Source organism: Schistocerca cancellata, chromosome 11, assembly GCF_023864275.1.
Source record: "Schistocerca cancellata isolate TAMUIC-IGC-003103 chromosome 11, iqSchCanc2.1, whole genome shotgun sequence".
NCBI classification, from domain to species: Eukaryota; Metazoa; Arthropoda; class Insecta; order Orthoptera; family Acrididae; genus Schistocerca; species Schistocerca cancellata.
In genome coordinates this window covers 106714838-106728163 of record NC_064636.1, presented here as the reverse complement: position 1 = coordinate 106728163, position 13326 = coordinate 106714838, and the positions used below count along the sequence as shown (strand labels likewise).

General features: G+C 38.2%; 1 protein-coding gene across 4 annotated transcripts in view; it reads left to right on the top strand.

Annotated features, from left to right (window-relative positions):
• The window catches only part of LOC126108564 (zinc finger protein 93-like), a 73227-nt gene extending 60233 nt beyond the window's left edge, over window positions 1-12994 (top strand). For all 4 annotated transcript variants that reach the window (XM_049913849.1, XM_049913851.1, XM_049913850.1 and 1 more), the window contains one exon: window positions 11024-12994. In XM_049913849.1, coding sequence (XP_049769806.1) covers window positions 11024-12524 — 1501 coding nt within the window. In that variant the 3' untranslated portion in view covers window positions 12525-12994. The remainder of the gene's footprint in view (window positions 1-11023) is intronic.
• Window positions 12995-13326: the final 332 nt, after the last annotated feature.

Genomic DNA, 13326 nt, shown 5'->3' with positions numbered 1-13326 from the left:
ATTCACTGACCACAGTTTTTGATGTGCAATTTGCCGCAGCCAACATGGATTTTCAGTTTCCCAATAATGTATTTTATGCAAATTAACATTTCCACAGTTCGTGAATGTAGCCTCGTCAATAATAGTAAATGTGTCATACCTATGAATCTGAGGTTGAACATAAGTAAATCATAAAGTATCAGTACTATTTGTAGAAAAAAATCTACATATATGAATTCTAAATTCAACACATTGATCTGCCAGAATAGTAACTAATTAATATTAATCAATAACATCAGCAGAATTCAGTGTGACACATACAGTCCTACCAGTTAATTCTTAGTGGAGACTGATATGGTGAGTATGGTATTTATGGCGATGCAGAACGTGAAGAACATTACTCTGGCTTATGCCAGATTCCCTTGTGATTTGATGCGAACTAACACAAGGATCTCGAACCACAGTGGCAAGAGTACCAATTTTCATTTCCTCATTAGTAACTTTCCTTTGCCGGATATGTTTCCCATGCATTAAAGATCCAGTTGTTCTCAATTTATCATACACATATCTAAATGTATGCCGTGTTGGGTGAGTACATTGAGGGTATCTTTTAGCGTGTAAGTCTGTAGCTCTCAATGAATTTCATAGGCATTCTCCATAAATGAGAAGCATATCGACTTGTTCTTCGAAGGAATACACTGTTCATGTTCACTTGATTCGGCGATGCTAATCTTACCGTTCCTATTAGTGTTGTATTGCAAAGCTGTTGAATGGTGTTTACATGTCAAGTGCACATTAGATGGATAGGCCATATTTGGCACATATTTACTATTTGCATTATATATGAGAGAGAATTGTTGGAGCGTGTACTTTGATAAGTGCCGAAGTGGTAAGGAATACCACTCAATCCATAATAAGAAGATTGCAGCACTGCATTGATACCAATGGTCATCACTTTGAACAGCTTCTGTAAGAGTACGTTCATGCCACCTTTTGGACCTTCATTGGCCTTCAGAGACCTTACTGTTACACATCATTGGTTTCGTCTCGATAGCTGCTACCAGAAAATAAGTACCAAACTAATAGCATCCCATTTAAAAAACAAAAGTTGATCTTCATATCTCTGATGTGACCCCACCTAGCAACAAAAAACTGTCATATTATGGCCCCTGTTGTCCCATGCAACTTGTCCCACAAACGTTTCAGCTACTGTCATAGTTTTGAAGTTATTCTAGGTGGCAATGGTCAGTGACTCACCCTGTAGATCCAAAAATTGCAGTCGAGTCCCAACCCCATCAAAGTAATTAATATGGCATTGAACAGCTCTTTGAATGCTGTGACACAGTAATAAAGTAGTCAATATGCAGTTTTATACTATCATCAGTTTACAGGCAACCTTCAAGAAGTGTCATGTAAAACAGCTGGACACATTTTAGTAAGCTTATGAAGACTTTCATTGGTGTATCATTATTTGTAGAGTCCTTATTAGTCATTTTCTGCTAGATAGTATGAGCCAAGGACACCTGAAGTGCTTAATGTCCAGTTTTAAAAACCTGCCACAGAAAAATTCTCTGGCAGTAGTATGGACATTATGCAATAGCCATTTATAATTTGTTTTGGGATACAATGATCTTCATTGATTCAGTAGCAAAACCAATGGCTAATCTGACCATGCTGTTCAAATGTATATTGATTAACTTAGCTCATATGAAGCTATACTTAGGCTCGTCACAGAAATATGCATGGCTGTGTTGTCAGTTGCTGAGACAGTATGTAGGCAGAAGATGCATGAGTGACAAGGAGAGCCGGAGAGGTACTTGTACTGCCCAGGAGTGGCAGCACAGGGGCCCTGCACCAAAGTTGAACAGCTCTTAGACAGGAAGGCCGATTCTTCATTTTTGGAAGATCAGCCCAGCCCTCATCTTCAGTTGGTCATCATTGTGAATGGCAATAATGCAGCTCACATAATTGCAGTTCCCTTTGCAGCTGGATGGTTTTGGGCTCGTAATGGTGCACTTCATGGCAGTGCTGGGTATAGATAATTTGTCATACTCACCAGGGCAGTAAAGCCAATCTTCCATTGGTACCCGTGATGTTGATGGAGTGGCCAAACTCAGAAAGTGAGTGTAAGGAAGGTGAGGGTTGGTTTTGTAGCAGTTGATGATGTGATTTCCTCCATATTGGTGATTGAATGTGGTCTTGTTTCTTGAGCCTGTCAGCATTCTTGTCTCGCCCAAAGTTTAACTTCAGTGTGTTCCTTTGTGCAAAGTTTGCAGCCTGAAAGACATTCTTGTGTCATTCCCAGGTGAAGTTACTAATCTTAACCCTGTTATGGAAGAGTGTTGTGTCTGCTCTGCACTGATGTCCAAGTGCTGAAACAGGTTTTTCTGACTTTCCTCTCTCAAACCAAGGGCCAATAAGGTCCCTGTTTCTACTGTAGCTCTTTAGAGTGCTGACATCAATTACACCACAATTGCGTACTCAATGGAAATGTTCCATTTACCATTGTTGCATTTGATGTCAGCAAAATTTTATTCCTGTACTTCATTACTGTCCTGCTGTGCAATGGATCAGTCACAGCAAGTAGAGGGAATTACACGATAAATGTTGTGAATAAGTTTGTAAGCAGATAGCATGGGTGGAAATAATTTTTTTTAACCATGCTCCTAATCCTATATTCTCCTAATAAAGCATAAAACTAAGAGAAATAAGGGTAAGGGACAAATAACTTCTGAGATTTAGTTATATTGCTCTAGGAAGAGGGAGCTGCATCTATTATATGATTTTATTTTTATGTTACAGTGAAGAACCTTGCTATACTGCTTGCTGTACACCTTCTAATCTGTATTAGAATAGTCCTCTGTATTGTCTAAAGCTCACCCTTCCAGGCACAGGATATTTTGATACCAGTGTTAGCTGCCCTTTCTTTCGGCTTGAACTGCAATTACCACTGATGTCTTGTAAAGGAAGACTGGGTCATGATGTTGCAAAAATATTATAAGGGATAAATAATTTCTCAGTCATTGTCTGCATCCCTAGTAACAATTTCCCATTCTTCATCCACTAAATTGTCTCAGGCTAGTGTGGGTTCCATATCTACAACTACATTCACATCCATTCCCTGCAAACCATTGTGAAGTGCAAGTTTGATGTCCAGCATTGGACCCATGCAGTATGTGGCCCACACACTTGTACAGTATTCTACCACATGGCATGTGAGTGTTCTGTAAGCATTTCCTTTGTGGCCTGAGCAGATTTCCCCAGTATCCTAGCAATGGAGCAAAGTCTGCCACCTGCTTTACCTATAACTGTTCAGTGTACTTATTCTCTTTTATATTTCCACATATTGCTTCACTCAATCACAGTCTTCTTCAAAATTAAACAAAATATGACTCAATACATTCATTCAGTCTCTTCATCTGTAGAGCTAGTAGATATATATGTACACTACTCTGGATGGTCTTAGTTTCATGTCTTTTATGGCTATAGCAGTGCATCACTGTACTGTTAACAACAGCTTACCCACATTTGTATATTCATATTTAGTTTTAGTCCTATTGCCCCGTTACCCAATATCATCTTGTGTTGATAATCCTGTACTTAACAAACCAGAAGTCCTGTTGTTTGCCCCACTACGTTTTAGTAATTCACACCATATCCAGCCTCATCCTATACACCTCTTCTTTTTATGTTCTCTGACCCATATACTCAGTTAAGAAATTTAAGATTACACACTTTGACCTGTAGTCATGTTTGTTTCTTTTTCCGGATGATGACATTCTCCAGAGTAGTCCTTGCTCAAAGATTTGAGTGGGAACTATTTTACTTCCAGAATATTTTATCCAAAATGTTGCCATCATTATTAACCTATATAGTGGAGCTACCTCTCAGGAAGTACACTGGCTGTAGTTTCCCCTTGTTTCTAGCTGTTCAGAGCACTGGTATAGCAAGGCCATGTTGCGTAATAGCACAGGCCTTGCTGTTCCAACAGCAGAAAAGGCTGCTAGCCATCTTCAGTAGCCATACATGAGTGTGCTCTATTCTCACTTATCCCTATTGCACTATGCTATGGCTATATAATTGAGGCGTGCATGCCATCCTACTTCGACAAGGTCAATGATTCATGTGGGAAGAAAGGTTGTCAAGCAACTGAAATGTGAAATAACTTGACCATTACCTGATGGTCACAGAATTTGAAAAAGTAATATTTTGCCATGGAGATAGTAACTGAAGTTTTAATTGTACACTAATCTCAAATCATTCTCTACTTAAGTAAATTTGTGGTTTCTTGTAAGTCATTTCTCAGAACTTGTGTAGCTATTGAAGGATGAGTGGTAAGGGCAAAAATGAGGAAATTGTGATTACCAAAATTGGTAAGCTGAAAATATCAGTGATATTGACATTAATCAGCAGTTCATAATTGCTATCAGAAAATGAAACCTATCATTTAATTTGCCCAAATAAGAATAGTTGACGAGCTGTTTCATGTCTGTGTTGTGGGGCTTCACTCTGTCATTTAGGGAACAAGAAACCTATGGAAAATACACATGGAGGGAGAACATCGTATTACATGCTCCTGCTTTTTCTTAATTGTTGCAATAATTATGCTGCTGGGGGTATGACTATCCACCCTTGGAGGAGGATATACACTGTCATTCATTTCTGTTAGGAAAAGACAATTCAGAACACACATTTTAGTACATGCAATAGTGAAGCTTTCATTACAGATGTCTTAAGGAACACGTCCAACGATGATCTGTCAATAGGTTCTCATTCCTATCAGATTTGGGAGGTGAGACAGCAGATATGGCTATTGCTTAACATTCTTCTCTTTCCCAGCATGCAAAGACTGAAAATACTTCAAACCCAAACACACCACCATGATCACTAGAGGAAATCGTGCATCATTATCAAAGTAATGGGACTTGAGGGTTTCAGAACATTAGATGCAACTTCCCTATCTTGTGATTCACATGTGGACACTGCCAACTAGTTCTAAATATTGATCGTTTCATGATGGAACCATGTTGCTGACTCCCCTTTGTGAGACTGACACAAAAGCAAGTCCTTGGTGAAGTTACTCCTATACTGTACTGCAATGGAACATTCATGGCTTGAGAATACCTGTAGGATAACTGAAGCTTTTCATTCATAGAAGATAACTGTATTTCAAGTGTGTGTGTGTGTGTGTGTGTGTGTGTGTGTGTGTGTGTGTGTGTGTGTGTGTGTGTGTGTGTGTGTGCGCACCTTGTACTTAATACTCCTGTGAAGTCAGAGCAGAGTCTCTAATTGGTTGAATGGACAGTGTACGTGACTGGTTGCACATAGGTGTATGTGAGGGGTAAAGTCATCAGATACCAACTGTCTGAATATTTATGACATTTAATCAGTGGCAACAATATATACTGTTTTGATTACCATGCCAAGATCCTTTTTATGAGAAACATTGCTGACACTTTTATAGAAGTTTGACAACTGTATATTTTTAGGAGGTATTAATGTTCGTATTATACAGCATCTTCAGGGATCAGGCTGTGGAAAGCTTGAGCTCATGAAAAGAGCTATGTTTTCCAAATCCCAAGTGGTAGCATTTACTTTGGACTGGTAACTTCATTTCCTCCACCTAATCCCTTATCCTACTTCCGTAGACCAGTACCCGCCACCCAGGGGCTTATTGTGTATAACTTAAATACAAAATGAATTTACTGATGTGGATACCACGTGGCGCTAACTGGGCAATATTTCACCATCAGCCAATTTTCGAATTTGTTTGTAGTGCCACAGACAGTGGTACATTTCAAGGGAGATTCACCTCACTGCATGTGCAGTTGTCCAGTAGTGGAACTAAGTGTAACAGTCAACACAAGGCATCTTGTGCAGTACTTGGTGACAATTCCATTGTTGATCTACAGAGAACATCAGATTGTTTTGCTTCAAGAGAACACTTGTATTGTTGTGAACTTGAGGTAGCTCCAGAGAGTCGAAATTGATACATGAGCAGTTCTTGCATGTCAGGATAGTTTAGTCTTGGTAGGGTCTGTAGATGGTTTGGGAGACAGTTCAGCTGTGTGGAAAGCTTCATGCAAACAAGCAGGTATACACAGTCCTTTGTTCAGTCATTCATCTTGGTTTCTCCATATAGATAAAAAAGTTTCTAACTATTCCATCCAGCTTGCACAGTCACTGAAGTGCATTTTCTTCACCAAGTAATATTCTGAGCTGAGCAGGATGCATAGTAGTGGCCAGTGGCACAGACAGGGAGCTGCTTTCACAAAGGAACATTGACATGACACAATGACTCAGCAATGGTACAAACACTGCACATTGCTCAACTGCAGTGCCAAGCAGACAGTGGGTGATGTTGGCCATTGTAGTGGAAGGTCATGGTGCTGCCCAGAATCTGACTTTGAACTGTTAACTGGACTCGCAATGATGAGCGATTGAAAGCAGGTGGTGGCTGGAGTGCTGTTGGCATTCTGGACTGGGCATATGGGCAGAGGTCCCTCTTTTGTGGCCTGGTTGTTGCAGAGTTATGGTAATGGCGCAGATGGATAGACTGGGTGCCAATGCCCAGCTGGCTGAACGATGGCGAACTGGTACTGTCTTCAGTCTCCAATTGTTGTAGAATGCACAAGGTTAGTGCGTCACACTTAATTATCTAGTGAATACAGTGACCAGCTGCTGTAATAGGCAGTGGGTTGAGCCACAGTTTTTCCTGGTTACTGATCCATTTTTTTCATACGGATGGCAGTGATGCGGAAGTTGTAGTTGCCCACTGGCCGATCCCATTATGTGGTCTTATTGCAGTTCCAGGCTCAGATTTATGCTTAAAATTTTATCCAGTTACAGTCTCCTCCCTTCTGCAAAGAAAATTCTCCCATGAATTGTCTGCAATACACTCTTGATTATTTACAATTATTTGTCGTTCATGCTTCCACATCATCGTGGCATTACATTGCCTGATACCACTAGCACTTATCTATAGTTTCTCTCAACCACTGGGTCCATATGTTCCCATTTGCACACGTATTACTTCATTTCAATTTTAGTTTACAAGTGTAACTTTAAAAATAACAACAACACAGGACAGTTTTGTCACAGAGGCTTTCACCACATTTCACACTTTAACAACTTTTAGAACATTTTCATAAATTCTTTGATAGAGGTTATAAGAAATAAATCTGTTGCAAGCATTACCAATTAGTGGACCAAAACCTGTTGTCTATTCTAGTGCAGCAAACCAATAACAAAACGACACCAAGAAAACAAAACAAAGCGTGTAACAACCATAAGATGAATTTAAAAAAAAAATCTGAAACGCCATTGTTTGATTCAAGTAAACCTTGTTAACCATAGTAGTGGCTGGTTGCTGTTTCAGTTACAAATCTTATTTGACAGAGTTATGGACGACACATCTCGCATCCGTGTGGTATCTCAGTGCTTTGGCATTGCCTTGAGGCAATGCCGCATGATGTGAAGACATTGAAAACTAATCAGATAATACTGTTGTGACTCTTTAATCTATTTCTAACCCATCAACACTGTATCATGGCTTAAACCTATTCTAAAACCCGATCTTAACAAACTAAGTACATGCTAACTATTTTCATTGAGCCTGAAATTCTTCAAATTGTATCTTCTAATATTCTTTGCTTAGCCATTACCTTAAATCCTACATTATACCTAACTGTAATTGCTGATTTACACGTTAGGAATCATTCTTGCTCATCCTAAAACATTTGCCCTGTAGAATTGAAAACTCTGTTGAAAGGATGAAGATTTGCAGTGATAGATGAGATAAAAGAAAATCTGCAGATAGCACTTCGCGCTATCTAGTAAGAAGCACACCAAGACTGCTTCTGGAAGTGGAAATGGCATTGGGAGCAGTGTATCAACTGTGGAGGAGAGTTTCGAAAGAGATCATGCATAAGAAGTAATAGATAAACACAGAGGAATTTTGTGAACAAAGTTCTGGAAATTTTTTGAACAACCTTTGTACGAGAAAAATAATACAATTCAGATTTTATATATGCTTCTGATTTTACTTTTTTGTTCTTTTTATTGGTAGACCATGTGTGTGTTTTTTTTTACAACTTCAGTTTCTGTAGTCCACATACAGAAAATTTCTCCTCCTGCCTGTTCATCACTGCCTCATAAACCAAAAACTACAGACATTTTCTGAACCTATTTTATATTAGTAGTGTACAGTCTTGATAGTATGTTACAGTTTCCTTCTTGATCACAGTAGCTTCAGGTGGCAGTGTAGACCAAACATGCTCTGCTAAGCAAACGTGAAGTGTACCAACATGACACAACTTGTTACTCGTTCATTACAACAGTTTGAATTTTGTAGTTTCATACAGGCTCTTTTTATATCACAATCTGTGATGTGCATCAGAAACCATTTACTTTTCAAACAAATTGCTACACATTCACAGTATTGTGGTGTTTAATTATTAGTTTATTAATATTTTTTCATGGCAAGAAGTTAGCTCTTTACCAGTGTACCACACACGGAACAGTATATAAAAAGCTATCAGCTCAGTTCAACTGTCCTTTCCATGCCCCTATTGATAGTTTCGCCTCATTAGTTCAAGATGCAATAAACTGTAATGAAACCAACCTAATCTGTATTCAAGATACACATCGAAACAGTACATGTTGTGCCCACTGAAACCACTCTGTGGTGAATGACTGCTGTCTGCACATTGTAGGTTCAAGTTTATTTTTGGAGATGGGACTCTACAATATGAATCACTATATTACGTTTAGCTCTTAGTTTTATCGTCTACGTTAAATACTGGAACTGCACACATTGTACCAAAACAACAGTCTTGATCTCACAATATACCCTCCATCACACACCACAGTCATTCTCTTACACACCTCCTCTAGATACACCTTTGTTACATCAGCTAGGAACTTCTCATTACATTCCTAAAGCTCAACTTCTGTTGCATACCATTACAATATTCAAAATATATATAAATACATAACTTCATAAAAATGGAGAATGACATTTCTGTAAACAGCAACTACAAAGTTACAAAATGTAAACTATTGTTACAGCCATCAAAGAACAAACAAAATACAAAGAATAATATTATAAACAGCCGACCAGTTGCAATGGATAGAGAAATTCTTTACCTAGGTTTTGACAAATATAAATTTGTCTTCTTCAGAAGGTAGCAATTTTACATAAGTAAGGACTAATGTACCATCACTGGTTTTACAATTGTCGGCATAGATCCATGTGTAAAAATGGCGATGGTACATTAGTCCTTACTTATGTAAAATTGCTACCTTCTGAAGAAGACAAATTTATATTTGCGGAAACCTAGGTAAAGAATTTCTTTATCCATTGCAACTGGTCGGCTGTTTATAATTTTATTACACGAAACCGTTGCTGTTATGCAGCTATGTTTTAAAAAAAGACAAAGAAAAGAAAACAAAACAACACATTAATTTACAATAGTTTTTTCACACCTGAAATGCACCCACTGTGAACCTCAAAGACTCACATTCCCATTCTGCTGGTTGGGGTTACTGCACATGGAATGATAGGGTCCTAATATGACAGTGGTAGCACAGGTACCAGCTGCCATCACTGGCCCACAGTACAGTAGGGTAGTGTCCCCTGTGTCCAGTGGTGATGTGGACATTGGTGTGTGTCTTATTCTGTCAAGCATGTTCTGGAATAATAGGTGATCAGGTTTTTGGGAGTCTTAAAATATTTCAGAATGGCTGGGCACTGTGTATGTATTGGCAGATTTACAGCTATTTCCATACTGTCAAACAATTTCTGTTTACAAAGTGCCAACAACACACATGTTCTGTTGCAAACCTCTGTAAATCTGAGTCATTCATATTTATATATCAGTTGCACATTTGTTTGTTTTGGCACTTGTTGATCTGACATTGTTTCCAATTAATGTAGCCATTATACACTTGGTCAAGTTCCAGACTAATCAGCCAGCTTGCTGTAGTATTTGATTCACTTGGAATCAAACAGAAAAATTTGTTTTAACTGATAAAGCAAATTTATCATTGATAGTTGTACTATTTTCTATCCTGAACTGAAAGTGTTTTCCAAAACAGAGAGAAGGGCTGTAAAAAGCATAATTTTATTTTAACTTTTTATGTTATAGTAATTTATAACGTTGTTTTACTTTGTGTTAATATTTGTCATATGTAGAAACTGTTGAGTACTAAACTGGAAGCTGTTAGTATGTTAGATTAACGCTGAAACAGTAAGGATATAAAATCAGTGAAAAAAACGGTCTAGATCACAATTATTTTAATAAAATGACCCGTTTCAGCCTAGTGTTAGGCCATCTTCAGAGCAGTAGCATCAGCTGAAGTTGACGACGTCTAGAACAGTCAGTTGACCGCAGTCACTGAAACTGGTGAGCAACAGATCAACTGACTGTTCTAAACATCGTGAAACTCAGCTGGTGGTTCTGCTCCGAAGATGGCGTAAGACGAGGCTGAAACTGGTCATTTTACTAACATAACCATAATGATCTAGACTGGTTTTTCTGTGATTTTGTATAGCTTAGAAGATCTCTGTTTTCCAAAAATGTCCCCAAAAATTTAGGAAGGACATAGTATTAAGCAGATTCATTATGTGTCTCAACTAAATCTGAAATACGTTGCACCTTCCACTTTCAGAATTATCTAATGCACAATGAGATACATTATTTTGATAAATATGATAAATTGGTGTGTACAATTAGCTTGCAGCGCCATAGTTTAAAAAATTGTGACTCTTCTAAATTACAGTATCTTCTAAAAAGTTGCAAACGAAGTCAACAGTGAATGAGGTTGGTCGCTATTGAAATTCCTCTGTTTATAAAAGGGCTTCTCTGCTGCAAAATTTTATTCTCGTAGAGTTTCATAATAATTCTCTTCGCTATTATTTACTGAGTATGTAATTTCTGAAGCATGTACTTACATGATCATAGTTTTATTTCTGGATTTGTGGACATTGAAATATTGTCTCTGTTTTTCTGATTTATTCAGCATTCTTCTCTTCTTTCTCCAGGTTAATTCAACGTAGGGGTGATAGTTGTTGCATTTCATTTCAAGAAACTATTAATGAAAGAGTTGTCCATGATGAACTGAAGATAGGCACATGGGAATCAACAAATTTCACCATGTTTGGTACACACACAGGAGGATTGACCTCACAAGAAGATAATGTACTCTGCACGAAGCTAAAATATCGTTCGAGGGAAAAAGAACTGCAGAAATTTAGTTGCAGTTTCTGCCTACAGAGCTTTCCCTCAAAATATAAACTCATAAAGCATGTCTTCACACACATAGATGGTGTGCAGCCGCCTGTATATATTTGTAAGTTGTGTGGTGAAGTATTTCCCAGTAATGGTAGCTTAAACAAACATGGGAAAATGGGTGTGTGTGATCAAGCTTTACTTGCCGGTATTAATGAGAAATTTGACTCTAGTTATAACCCCAAAAAAACTGACTTCTTGGATCATGATCAAGAACTTTCTATGTTGGAACAGACTGAGAAGCAGTCGTCATCTAAGGACTCTGGGAAGACTTTAAAAAAAAACTTTGACATTTGTAACACACGAACTATTTCACGCAACTCAAAGAAACGAGACAGAGGTGAAAGTAATTCAACTTTAACAGCAGCTGTTAAAGTCAGTACAAACACTGTTGGACTTACTGTAAAGAGACCCCACAAATGTGATATATGTGGCAACTGCTTTACACAGCTGGGTTCTCTAAAGAGCCATATTTTAATACACACTGGGAAGAAACCTCACAAATGTGATGTGTGTGGCAAATCTTTTACACAATTGGGTACTCTCAAGAGCCATGTCTTAATACACACTGGAAAAAGACCACACAAATGTGACATTTGTGGTAAATCTTTTACTCAGTTAAGTACTCTCAAGACACATTTATTATTACACAAAGGAAACAGACCACACACGTGTGAAATATGTGGCAAATCGTTTGCTCTGTTGCGTGGTCTGAAGTGCCATGCATTAATACATGCTGGTATAAAACCACACAAATGTAATATTTGTGGTAATTCTTTCACTCAGTTGGGTCATCTCAAGGAGCATGTATTAATACACATAGGAATAAGACCACACAAATGTCATGTATGTGGCAAATCTTATACCCAGTCAAATACTCTCAAGAAACATGCATTGACACACATGGGAAGGAGACCATACGAGTGTGATATTTGTGGCATGTCTTTTACTCAGTCGGGTAATCTGAAGACTCATTCCTTAATACACACTGGACAGAGACCCCATAAATGTGATATCTGTGGCAAGTCTTTTGTCCAGTCAGGTACTCTGAAGAGTCATAGAATAATACACACTGGAAAGAAACCGCACAAATGTGGTAGTTGTAACAAATCTTTTACTGATTTACGTAATCTCAAAAGACATGAATTAATACACACTGGTAAGAGACCCCACAAATGTGATATCTGTGGCAAATGTTTTACTCAGTTGGGCAATCTCAAGAGGCATGTATTATTACATACTGGAAAGGAATAAAAACATCAATATCTGTAGATGGTCCCCTCGAGATTAACAGAGCATGCAAAAGTATGAAAAAACATTTCTGCAGCTTAACATTTCGATAAATTGCTGTATTAGGTCCTGCAGATATTACTATCAGAGTTAAGACCAGAAGTTGCTCAACTGTGAGAAATCTCTTGACTGTTGCAGTTATCATAAGTACCATGTAGCATTCAGTGCTCTAGATAAGGCAAGGAAATATAATGGTATTTTGCATATCACTTCAAGGATGGTGTCATTCTGAGATCCATGAAGCTGTAAGTGCTAGGCAGAAGGAGATGGCTAAAATACAACATTTGTGACACCCTTCACTCAGGAAAGTAATCTTAACACTTGAGAAAGATGGCAGAACTTTTACAGTTATAGAAGTTACTTCTCAGAGATATGCTTTCACTACACTAATGTTGTGCAAGTAACTAAGTGTACATGTATGATTCTATGTTACAAAACGCATAGGTGGGCGAAAACATTATGAGAACTGCCTAATAGTGCGGTGGTCCACCATTGGAATATACTACTGGAAATATTCTGCTTGGCATGGCCTTGTGACATGGTTAGTTATCCTACTGGAAGATGCTATTATCTTCAGGGAAGACATGCATGAAGGGATGCAGGTGGTAGCAATAATGTTCATGTAGAGCCCAGTGGTGAGGTATATGAAAATACTACATGGCCTATAGCACCCCAGATGAATGTCCGTTATGTCACAATTTTGGACCCAAATGCTTGTATCTGGGTTTGATCATTGATGTGGTGCAACAAGAAAGTCACTCATTCA